At 34.5% G+C, this 13,341-nt stretch overlaps 1 protein-coding gene across 7 annotated transcripts in view; it reads right to left on the bottom strand.

Moving 5' to 3' along the window:
- TDRD5 (tudor domain containing 5) overlaps positions 1-13,341 on the bottom strand; it is a 102,165-nt gene that overhangs the window by 16,901 nt on the left and 71,923 nt on the right. For 5 of the 7 annotated variants that reach the window (XM_049868402.1, XM_049868404.1, XM_049868406.1 and 2 more), the window contains 4 exons: positions 13,032-13,190; positions 10,671-10,832; positions 7,953-8,135; positions 7,029-7,172 (listed from right to left, as the gene is read on the bottom strand). In XM_049868402.1, the coding sequence (XP_049724359.1) occupies positions 7,029-7,172; positions 7,953-8,135; positions 10,671-10,832; positions 13,032-13,190 (648 nt within the window). The remainder of the gene's footprint in view (positions 1-7,028; positions 7,173-7,952; positions 8,136-10,670; positions 10,833-13,031; positions 13,191-13,341) is intronic. The other 2 variants (XM_049868405.1, XM_049868408.1) reach the window with 2 other exon arrangements.

The raw sequence follows: 13,341 nt of genomic DNA, 5'->3' as shown, positions 1-13,341 counted from the left end.
AGGCATTAAGGACCTGAAAATTTTAGGAAACAAAAAGATGGTAAATTCCTTAGCATCTCAAATGCTTCTCCTACCAACGGACTTCTGCGTTCAGTCTTAGGAATATTCTGGCTGACTCACAGTTTGGAAATTAGTTTTTAAACTAAGATTGAGACTATAGCGTATAAGCAATCAGCCTTAGCTGACATTTCATATGTTTAATTTAGCAATGTCTATCTTTATCAATTTGCTGTGTAATCCATACTGAAGGCTGCAGTTTTTGATCTTCATCAGTAAGTGCTTCAAGTCCTCTTCACTTTCAGAAAACAAGGTTATATTGTCTGCATATTGTAGGTTGTTAATGAGTCTTCTTTGACTCTTGATGCTGCATTCATTCTATATATGCATATATTGTCATGGATTGAACTGTGTCCCTAAAAAATATATGTCAACTTGAATGATTCCCAGTATTGTGTGATTGTCCACCATTTTGTCATCTGATGTAATTTTCCTATGTGTTGTACATCCTACCTCTATGATGTTAATGAGGCATGATTAGAGGCAGTTATGTTAATGAGGTAGAACTCAATCTACAAAATTAGGTTATGTCTTAAGTCAATCTCTTTTGAGATATAAAAGAGAGAAGCAAGCAGAGAGATATGGGGACCTCTTACCATCAAGAAAGTAGTGCCAGGAGTACAGCATGTTCTTTGGACCTGGGGTCCCTGCGTTGAGAAGCTCCTACACCAGAGGAAGATTGATGACAAGGACTTTCTCACAGAACAGACAGAGACAGTCTTCCCCTGGAGTTGGCACCATGAATTTGGACTCCTAGCCTCCTAAACTGTGAGAGAATACATTTCTCTTTGTTAAAGCCACCCACTTGTTGAAGGGTGACTGGAGAGCTTCCATCCAATAGATTCATGTGTTTTTTCCCAACTTCACATCACCTATAATTTTTGTTATAAGTGGACACCTTCTGTAACTTTAAACCAGTAAATGTCAAAATACTAGAAGGATATGGTTGAGAACACAGTACTGTTCCTTCTACTAGAGGTCAAACAGCTCCTCCTCTAAACTGTAACTGTCCACAAAGAAATAATGGGTGACATTCTCAAATGCTTGTTGAAGTCCAGCTATATAGGGTATATTATACATTTCCCTAACACCTGAACCCAGAAATTATTAAAGTAATGATATTAATGTTTATTCTTAGTGAATTCCCTCCAAGATCAGAAATGATGACCGCTGCTTCCTCTTCTAGATTTTCATAAATGATCTCTATAATAATCAATTATAGAACCTCAAGCCTGATGTTACATAAGCCAACTTATTCCCAATTTTTGAAAAATTACAGAAATTTCCCATATTTAATATCTAGGCCTTTCTCCAAATTGTTGCAACACCTCAAAAACAAAGAAAAAACATCGTGAATTCTTTTGAACACCTAGATGAATAATTTTTCAAGCTAGCACTAACCATATTAATAATACTGCCATTACTACTGTTGTTATTATTACTACTTCTATCAGCTGCTGAGTACTTACTATAAGCAAGGCACTACACTAGAGCTTCATCTCACTTAATACACCCAAAAACTCCAAAGGAAGTACATTATTATTACCCATATCACATGAAGTGGTACAACAAAGTTGTAAGACCTCACACTCTGGGACTACTTGAATTCAAATCCTGGCTCTACCACTTACTGTATGACCTGGGGCAAGTTACTTAATCTGTTTGTCTCATTTTTTTCATCTATAATGCTGAGTACAGCACCTTTTGGATTGTGAGGGTTAAATGATCTTACAGATACACATATGTAAAGTGCTCAGAACAGGGGCAGACAAATAATAAGTGCTTAATGTCAGAAATTATTAATATTATCTTATTGACTTGTCAAGATCACAGAGATAACTACTGGAAGCCACGATCTAAACCCAGAAATTTAACTCTAGAGATGTGACTCTTAATTACTACAAACTTCACAACTTCTTATGGGTTAGCAATTGGAAAATTAGCTTTATTAGTTGAAAAGGCCAGAATATATTTATTTAATAGGAATTCAATTACTGAGGATACAGAGAATCAGAGATGGATGTTCTACAAACCTTATGATTCCTGGACTTAAACCTATAAGTTGCTATCAAAAAAATAATGTATACTGAGACTTCCAGTTCCAGTCACGATGCAATAACTTAATCAGACTAACCTTCTCCCCTCAAAAATTATAACACTGGAGAAAAAGTATTTTGAAATGGTTGAAGGCACTGGAGAACAACCAACTCAGGGAGGACTTCGAAACATGAGGTGAGTTCCATAATGACCTCAGCTTTTTAACTGAAGGCATTTTCCAAATCACGGTACGGGGTACAGTCCAAGCAGAAAGCGGCAGTCTTACCAACTGAGGAAACAGAGATCAGAGTTTGAGACTGACAAAACAGCTGGGCCTTAAAGAGTACGATCCCAGAGAAAAGGGAATAGTGGAAGAATCTAAAAACCTGCTTACAAATCCTCTTCAAGTTTTTGACCAACTCCTAAACTGCATATACACAGAGTGAAATTACAAGAAATCAAGAAATCCAACAAAACAAGGCAGCTGGGAGGCTAAAAGATACGAGTAGAAATTTCATCAGCTGTGGTACGGAGGAGACAGGGTGGAGTTTGAGTCCCACCAAGGTGGAGGACCTTTGGCAAACTCTCCAGACTTTCAGCTAAGATCCCAAGAAGGACCATGCTTTAGGAGTCAGAGTCACACCTAAAAGGTAAGAACAAAAGTAACATAGAGCAGTCCTAACAAAGCCTAAAACCAAGTGTGAGATATATGTCAAGTTATTTGCTGGTATCTGTTAGCTAAAAGACAATTTAACCCTCTTTGGAGGAATATAACTCATCCAAGCTTCTATAATTTCCAACATTCAATTTAAAAAACCATGAAGCATGACCCTCCTCCCAAAATAACAGGATCAAATAAAGACAGAGTCAGAGAAAAGACAATAGGTGCAGACCCCAAAATGATTCAAATATTGGCATTATCTGAAAGGGACTTTAAAATAACTATGATTAACATGTTCAAGAAGGTAGGGGAAAATAATGGAAAAAATAGATGAAAATACGGAGAATTTAAACAGAGAATCGGAATCTGTAAAAAAGAATCAAATGGACATTCCAGAACTGAAAAATGGTATGTCTGAAGTCAAGAATTCAATGGATATGTTTAACAGCTGAATGGATCCCAAAGACGACAGAATTAAGGCACTTAGTACAATGGAAGAAGAATCCATGGAAAATCTCCAAACTGAAGCACTTGGCGGGGGGGAGTGGGAATATAAACAAAAGAACACAATCCAATAGGCATTTGGGAATCAACCATAAGTTTTGGCATATGTATAACTGAAATGACAGCAGTTAAGTAGAAAGATGAGGCAGAAGCACTATCTGATGAGATAATGGGGCAGAATTTTCCAAAAATGATGAAGCTTATTAACTTTCTAATTCAATGAGCTTAATGAACCACAACAGGATAAATCCAAATAAAATCACATCTAGATATATTATAATCAAATAGCTGAACACCAAAGCCAAAGAGAAAAATATTAAAAGAAGCTGGGGGCGGGCGAGGGGGGGGGGAGACATTATCTTCAAAGGAGCAGTAACAACACTGATAGCTAACATTTCAGAAGAAGCCAGAAGGCAATGGAATGACATCTTCAAAGGGTTGAAAGAAAAAAGTGCCAGTCTAAAATTCCATACCCATGGAAACACACCCATCAAAAAATAAGATTGTTTTAGTCATCTGGTGCTGCTACAACAGAAGTATCACAAGGGGATGGCTTTAACAAACAGAATTTTATTCTCTCACAGTCTAGTAGGCTAGAAGTCTTAACTCAGGGCGTCAGCTCCAGGGGAGGGCTTTCTTTCTGTGTTGGCTCTGGAGGAAGGTCCTTGTCATCAATCTTCCCTTGGTCTAGGAGCTTTTCTGCGCAGGACCCCCAGGTCCGAAGGCTGCGCTCTGCTCCCGTTGCTGCTTTCTTTGTGGTATGAGGTCCCCATGTCTCTCTGCTATCTTCTCTCTTTTATATCTCAAAAGAGATTGGCTTAAGACAAAACCTAATCTTGTAGATTGAGTCCTGCCTCATTAACACAACTGCCTCTAAGCTCGCCTCATTAACATCATAGAGGTAGGATTTATGACACATGGGAAAATTACACCAGATGACAAAATGATGGACAATCACACAATACTAGGAATCATGGCCTCACCAAGTTTTTTGGGGTACACGATTTAATCCATGACCAAGATTAAATAAACTTGAGCAAAATCTTGTCATCAAGGAGGCCTGCACTATAAGAAACACTAAAGGGAGTCCATCAGGCTGAAAGAAAATGATCCCAGATAGAAGTATGGAACCACAGGAAGGAATGATAAGCACCAGAACAAGTAAATATGTGGTTAAATATAAATGACTACTTACTCTTTAAAACATATGCCATACGTTAGAACACATTACAAATATAAAAAGGGGACATGAATACAGATTCCTCAGAAATTAATACATGATAAGCAACTTCATGCTAGTATTATTGTTTTTGCTTTAAAAAATTAATATTGTTAAGTGATTTTTCAGTTATATTAATTCTCATTAATAATTAAATAATCTTTATCAGTTAGAATTGGAATTGATTCAACGGCAACTGGTTTTGTTATTTTTGGTTTTATCTCTCATGGACATCTACACAAAAATGTTAAAGTTTTAACAAATTGAATCCAGTGATATATAAAAAGCATAACATATAATGATCAAATGGGATTTACTCCAGTAATATAAAGTTGGCCTAACCTTCGAAAGTAAATAAATGCACTTTAGCAGAATAAGGGAGGAAAACTGTATGATCACTGAATAGATTCAGATAAAATTACTCATAATAACCTCTCAGCAATCAAGAAACAAAGAAACAAATACATACAATAACCTATAAGCTAATATTATACTTAACATTAAAATATTAAACTCTCTGCCTTGAATGTCAGGAATAAGACAAGAAGTTCACTATCACCATTTCTAGTCAACATTGTCCTACAAGTTCTAGTAACTGCCATAATGCAAGAAAGAGAGAAACAGATATATAAAGATTAGAAGGGAAGACAAAACACTCATTATTTTCAAAACACATGACTGAATACATAGAACAAAAATCCAAAAGAATTCATATGTATCTACAATAAGAATTAATTAATAAGTAGCAAGGTTGTTAAATACAAGCTAAATATTAAAAACTCAACTGAATTTCTGTATATTAGCAAAAAAAAAAGAAAATGAAAATTTAAAATATCATTTATGGTAACAATAAAAATATTAAATATCTTGGAATATATCTAACAAAAGGTATGCAAAAGCCCAAAACTGACAACCACAAAACACTGCTGAAAGAAAACTTTTTTAAAGATTCAAATAAATGTAGGAGATAATATTATGTTCATGAATTGTAGGAATGAATGTTGTTAGGGCATTAGTTCTCCCCAAATTGGTGTACAGATTCAATCTAATCGCTTTTAAACCCCAGCAGAATTATTTGAGGAAACTGACAAGATTCTTCTATATCCTAAAATTTACACGGATATGCAAAGTCCCTAAAACATCCAATGCAATTTGAAGAAGTTGAAACTCTCATACACTGCTGGTAGGAATAGGAAATGGTGCAGCTACTCTGGAAAATAGTCTGGCAGTTTCTCAAAACGTTAAACATAGAGTTACCACGTGAGCTAGCAATGCCACTCCTAAGTATATACCTCAGAGAAATGGAAATGTACATTCAAACAAAAACTTGTATTTGAATATTCTTAGCAGCATTATTTATAATTGCCAGAAAGTAGAAACTGGCCAAATACCCATCAACTGATGAATAAATAAAATGTGGTATATCCTTACAATGAAATATTATTCAGCAATAAAAAGGAATGAAGTACTGGTACTACAATATGAGTGAACCTTGAAAACATTATGCAAAGTAAAAGAAGCCAATCACAAAAGACCACATATCGTATGACATTTATATGAAATACCTAAAATAGGAAAATATTCTATAAAGACAGAAAGCAGATTAGTGGTTGTCTAGGGCTGGGGGTCGCTATGAGTTGGAATCAACTGGACAACAACAGGTTTGGTTTGGTTTAGGACTGGGGGAGGATACGGAAGGGGAGTGACTGCTAATGGGTATAGGGGTATAGGGGTTTTGGAGGGAGATGATGGAAGTGTTCCAAAATTGTAATGATGGTTGAACAATTCGGTGACTATACTAAAAAATGTTTACTTGTACACTTTAAGTAGGTGAATGGTATGGTATGTAAATTATATCTCAATAAAGCTCTTATTAGAAAAAAACTACACAAGAAACAAAACATAAAAGTCTATTTTATAATAAAACTAAATCCATGCTCTTAAATGACCTACACTTCTGGAACAGGCTATTCTCTGTCATACAGTATGACTTTATCATTGTTACTATACAAAGTAACTGTATTCTATATGGAATATTTCACTCAGGATTCATCTTCCCCAAAGTTGCTTTTTCAACCTATCTCCTACACTTGAGCCCATTATTGAATGTAACACACAAAAGTAAAGAAGCCTGGTAGCCCAGTTTCACAATTCACACAAATTGTCCTGCTGTCTTCAGGATGATCATAATGTGTATTTCAGCAAAACAGATGTACTCTGTGTCAGTTAGTTCTTCTGCCAAAGCAATGTGAGAGAAGTAAACTGGGCTAGATGATACAGCAGATATACAGCTTAAAAATTATGGCTAAATTACAGAAAAATGTTTTCTAATCCTAATACTGAGGTTAAATGAACTTTAATTCTAGGCCCTGGATTTTCTTCTCGAGAGATAACTATATTAATTTAAATTAACTGAAAAATCAACTTACATTTATGTACATGTATTCTACCAAGTGCCAAGAGAAGGATCATTAATCAGAATTTTACTTTCTAAAAATGAAAGTACTTCTCTATGCAAATCTGTCACAATAACATTCATTAAACATTGACCTTTTGAATCCTGGTTGTGCCAGTATTTTTTTCCTGAGCACCCAATCCTTCTTGTTTTTGAACTTCTACTTTCATTCCATTCACAAGGCCTGAAGGCTGCCATGAATCATCCCATATATCATGGGGTGTAGAAAAACACCAATCCTATAGAGGGAAAAAATGCAACAATAGACCAAGACACAGTGCCACATGATCCAAATGGAGGAAAACTTGGGCAAAGTAAAGGCAAAGAGGCAAAGTACATTATATAAGAAAAGATATTTGTTAACTTTTTATATCAGTGCAACTTTTCCCCCTTGCTTTATTGGTCCATGCCCAATCATGAATTCCTTTGAACACCTGGATCTGAAAAACACAAATACAACTCTGTTGGTGGTATTTTCTTTAATATCGTTTTAATGGCCAGATGATTTTTCATTATTATCTAGTATTTAAAGGACACAAATACTAAGGAGCAACTTAACTGCAGGTATTTCTTTGTATTTATAACCAATGGAAAATAAATTAAATTTTAAATATATACTTAGGCCCCATATTAGCAAACATTCTCACTGCAGAGGCCCAGAGGTTATATTACAAGGTTAATTCAACAAAAAGTAAAATTAGTGAAAACAGTTCTTTAGATTATTTATAAATACCTGAAGCTGTGACTAGGGGGTCAAAGATAAAACAAAAATCACAATGACTGATAGGGTAGACAGATACATGGTCAATAAGTCCACGATCTATTCCCTCCTGCTCCATCCAGTCCCCCTCCCTACCATTACTATCTTCCATTAAAAAAAAAAATTCAAGTATTCTGAATTTTAGTCTGATAAATGATTTTGAATTCCAGGATATATAGCTTTCTTGAAGGTTAGTCAATTAAATTTACATTTCCTTCTTTCAGCAATGATTTGTTTTCTGTTTTTCCAAAGAGCTAACCTTCTGTGGTATTTCTTTACATGACGGATATTGTTTCTTTCCACCAAGGCTTGAGGTAAATAGATGTGAGGCAGCATTACCTCCTTTTCCCATTTTAGCCTGCAGAGGTAACCAGTTCTCATCCCAAATATCATCACCTATGGTCACCGACTCCAGGCATGGCATTCCAGTGGGAATCTCATCCTAGAATGTATCAGAAGATAAAAAACTACAATATACAGTTCCTGTAAGGACAAATTTTAAAATTCAGGTTTACAAATTTTTTCTCTTGCCTTCCAGGTAAAGATTGCAGTTTGAATGCACAGATTGGGAGAAAATATTTGCCAACCATGTATCCAAAAAAGGACTAGGATCTAGAATATATAAAGAACCCTCAAAACTCAATAGTAAAAAACCAAACAATCCAATTACAAAATGGGCAAAAGACATGAAGAGACATTTAACCAAACAGGATATACAGATGGCACATAAGCTATGAAAAATAGTACAGCCACTCTGAAAAACAGTTTGGCAGTGTCTTACAAAACCAAATATGCAATTCCTATACAACCCAGCAACTGCACTCTTGAGCACTTATCCCTGAAAACTTATGTTCACACAACAACCAGTACACAAATGTTTATAGCATTTTTATTCATAATAGTTAAAAACTGGAAACAGCCTAGATGTCTTTCAGTGGGTAAATGGTTAAACAAACTTGGTACATACATGCCATGGAATACTACTCAGCAATAAAAAGGAACAAACTACTGATACGTGCAACAACTTGGATGAATCTCCAGGGAATTACATTGAATGAAAAAAGCCAATCTTAGAAGGTTACATACTGTATGATTCCACTTATGTAACATTTTTGAAGTGATAAAATTTTAGAAATGGAGAGAAGATTAGTGGTTGCTAGGGGTTAGTGATGGTAGAGTTGGAAGTGGTAGGAGGGAGATAGGTGTGGTTATAAAAGAGCAACACGAGGGATCCTTGTTCAGTTATCTTGACTATGGTGCTATATGCATAAACCTATTAAAATTGCATAGAACTAAACACACCCACAATTAGTACAAGTAAAACCAGGAAAATCTCAATCAACATCAATATCTTGGTTGTGATATTGTACTATAATTTTGAAAAATGTTCCATCAAGGGAAACAAAGATTGTATGGCATCTCTCTGTATTTCAATTATCTCAATTAAAATTTCAATTATAAAATAAAAAAGAAAGAATACCAATTCTATATAAACTGTTCCAGAAAACAGAAAAGTAGGGAATACTTCTCAACTCATTTTATGAGGCTAGCATTATCCTGGTACTAAAACTAGGCAAAGACCAATATCCTTCATGAAAATAGATGCAAAGATCTTCAACAAAATATTATCAAATGGAATTCAGCAACACATAAAAAGAATATGTGGGACTTATCATAGGAGTGACAGACTAGTTTATATTTGAAAATCTATCAGTGTAATATACCATCTTCACGTACTAAAGGAGAAAAGCCACTTGATCATATAAATATCTGCAGAAAAAGCATTTAACAAAATTCAACATCCATTCATGATAAAACCTCTCAACACAATAGGAATAGATGGTAACTTTCTTTACATGATTTAAAAAAAAAAACCCAAACCTGTTGCCGTCAAGTCGATTCCGACTCATGGCGACCCTATGAGACAGAGTAGAACTGCTCCATAGTGTTTCCATGGAGCAGCTGGTAGATTTCAGCTGCCGACCTTTTAGTTAGCAGCTGACCTCTTAACCACCAGGCCATGAGGGCTCCTACATGATAAAGGGCATCTATATGAAAACTTTCAGCTAACATCATACTTAATGGGAAAAGAATGTTTTTCCTCTAAGATTAGGAACAGGACAAGGATGTCCTCTCACACAATTCCTGTTAAACATCATACTTGAAATTCTTGCCTGTGCAATAAGGCAGGGAAAAATAGAAAAGACAGATTGGAAAGAAAGAACTAAAGCTGTCCCAATTCTGACAACATTATTACCTATGTAGAAAATCTCAAAGGAATTGACAAAAAACCTTCAAGAACTATTAAGTGAATGTAGTTAGTTCACAAGATACAAAGAGAAAACACAAAAATCAGTTGTATTTCTATATTCTAGCGATGAAAACTGGAAATAAATTTTTAAGTACCATTTACAATAGCTCCCAAATTAAATGAAATACTTATGTTAAACCTAATAAAACATGCACAGTTTCTGTATACTCAAAATTATAAAAGAAATAAAAGAAACCCAAAGTATATTGAGAGAGATACTGTGTTCACAGACTGTAAGACTCAACATAGTATGTGTGTCAGTTTTCTCAAATTTGTCTATGGATTTAATGCAATTCCAATTAAATCCCAGCAGGATTTTTTTTAGATATAGACAAGCTGATTCTAAAATTTACATGGGAAGTAAAAGGAACTGGAATGTCAAATATTGTTTCTCAATACTAGTTTCTAATCACTGCATAATTCTTTAAGACTGCCCAAAGCTATGGGATAGTAACTAATACATCAAATCAGACAATGCCTTTTATTTTTTGAGATCAAGGCTATATTACCAACTTCAGTCTTTGTGGTTACTGAAGAAAGAATCTGTAATTCATCTGTGAGAAATGCTCTGGTTACAATGAAAGCTGTAGAATTTAAAGAGCTATTTTAATTAAATGTAATTAATAATATTGCATTAAAAAAAAAACAAACTTTTCCTTCTCCTACCTCATTTTCTTCCTTCAGATCCTTTGGCACTGAGTTGGGCCACTTTGGATCTTCTTCACAGCTTTTATCTTTGGTTTTCAAAGAACTGAATTCGGAATCCTTTAATGGCTTCTCTGACCCAGATTTAAGGTGACTTAAAGCCTTTTCATCATTAATACCCTGCTAATAGTTATGAAAGAGAAATTATTATTATTATTATTTTTTTTTATACTAATGCTGTTTCTAAAATCTACATTCCTTTAAATTTTGGGAGGAATTTTTTACTATGGTTCATACAATTCTACATTATTTTCTAACTTTATGACCCTGTCTTGCCACTCTGCTAGACTAGTTCAGGCAAACAAACATTTATTGAGTACATATTATGAAATGTCTAAAAAGTAGCTCTTTGGATACAAAGACGAATGTAACAGGTCCTAGCTCTAAAGGAATTCCAACTATAGTGGGAAGACATACAATCAGATAATCAGAATACAATATTCAACGTAGAGCCATCAGAGAGATATGACCAAAATATAATTTGGGGAAGAGATATAGTACCTAAGAAGATGTAATGAAGGAGATAACACAACTAACTATTAGGATACTTAAAGGATGAATACGAATTAACAGGTGACTGGGTATATAGAGCCCTGGTGGCACAGTGATTGAGAACTTGGTTGCTAACCAAAAGCTCAGTAGTTTGAATCCATCAGCTGCTCCATGGAAACCCTATAAGGCAGTTCTACTCTGTCCAGTAGGGTTGCTGTGAGTCAAAATCAATTCGACAGCAAAGGTTTGGGGGTATACAGAAGCAGGTGTATGTGTGTGTGTGTGTGTGTCTGTGTCTGTGTGTTTAGTATATAGACTGATGTGTTAAAATACAGACCGGGGTGGGATAAAGGGGTTTTAAGCCTTATCTCTTTGGCAGAAAAGGTGGCTTTATTTCATTTCCAGGACTGAATTTTGACTATTTGAAGACACTAACAGTGATGATAGAATTTTCTACAAAATTTTAAGACTGAATTAAATTCACTATTTAAGAACTAGGAAATACAATTCTTCTAATTCAGTAATAAAAACTAAAAAAAAAAAAAAATCAAGTTTTAAAATTGCTATGGACCAAACAAGGCCAATTAGTTTTAACGTAAACCAGAAATCTGAAATTCATATATTGTTTGAACATGCAGCAGTAAATATTCATACAGGTTAATCTTCAAGTAGTCAAAATAGCCTTTCTTTTCCATTCTTTCTAATAATCAGTAAATGCCCACTAAAAATTAAAATCATCTCTATAGATTGTACTTTAAAAGCCAGATATAAAAAACATTTTTAATTTTTAATATTTTATTCAAAGAAAATAAAAGACCTCAGGATATCCAAAAATATTTTTGTCTATTTGTTAAAATTAAATACAGTTGATCCTCATTATTCATGGATTCTGTATTTGTGTATTTGCTTACTCACTAAAATTTATTTGTAACCCTAGAATCAGTACTTACAGCACTTTGACATTATTTGTAGACAAGCAAGATGGCAAAAAATCTGAGATGCCTGATGCACACATTTCAGCTGAGGTCCAATGAGGCTGGTTCAGTATTGGCTAATTCAATATTTGTGGGAACATTATAGAACATAACTACTGCGAATAATAAGAATCAACTGTACATCCTATATTCTTAAGCCCAATACTTGCTGTCATGAGGAATATAAGATTCAGAGGATATGTTCATTTACTTAAAAAATATTTAAGCTCTTACTATGTACTTCACTTTCCACATTTCTAAAATGGGAATATGAAAGCACTAACCTGGCGAGGCTGTTGTGAAGATTTAAATTAGCTAATATATGTGAGTACTTAGAACAGTGCTTGACGCACAATACAAGTTCGATAAATATTATTATCATTAATACTACTGTGGATTAGAGTAATATACAGTAATATTATTATTACTGTGAACTAGAGTTGCCAAAAGGTTTATAGAGAGAGTAGGAAATGACAATACTTGAAGAAGAACTTGAGTAGTATAGAGGGAAGAAGAATAGCATTTGGATTAGTGTAGGGGAAGTCACAACTGCACAAAGGCAGCAAAAGATTTTACAGTATGAGAGAAGTCACACAGGAGAAATCATACAAGCATGACTGAAGCAAAGGGTTAAACCAGCTAATAATGAGAGACAAGGTAGCTGTTAAGATCACTCTGCAAAATTTCTGAACTTTCCTAAGACTCAGTTTCCTCATCTATAAAATGAAGATAATTATGATAACCATCTCACAGGGATTTTATAAGGATCAAATATCATACTTAAAATTCTTTTTATAGTGCTTGGCAAATAGTGAGTGTTCAATAAATGTTAATAATATTGGCAAAAACCTCTTACCAGGTTGTGTGGTTCACTCTCTTTTGATGGTGGACTTATCTCTCGGTCTTCATTAAAATAGTGCTGCTGGGAAGGATAACTCAGTTCTGTCAAGGCAACATCCTCTGGCCCTGGATTGGATTTAGTGTATAAAGCTAAAGGGTTGAGTTCTCTGAAACCCTAAGATTTAAAAAAAAAAAAAAAAGGAGGAAGGGTTTGATTACATGACAGAGAGAAAAACAAAGTGAAATAGTACTTCATAATTTTCAATTGCTGTGGAATGTATTATCTTCTAAAATTTAATGGTTAGAAAGTTTCTACATATTCATTT

The sequence above is a fragment of the Elephas maximus genome, chromosome 24 (assembly GCF_024166365.1).
Source record: "Elephas maximus indicus isolate mEleMax1 chromosome 24, mEleMax1 primary haplotype, whole genome shotgun sequence".
NCBI classification, from domain to species: domain Eukaryota; kingdom Metazoa; phylum Chordata; class Mammalia; order Proboscidea; family Elephantidae; genus Elephas; species Elephas maximus.
This window is presented reverse-complemented; position numbering and strand designations above follow the sequence as displayed.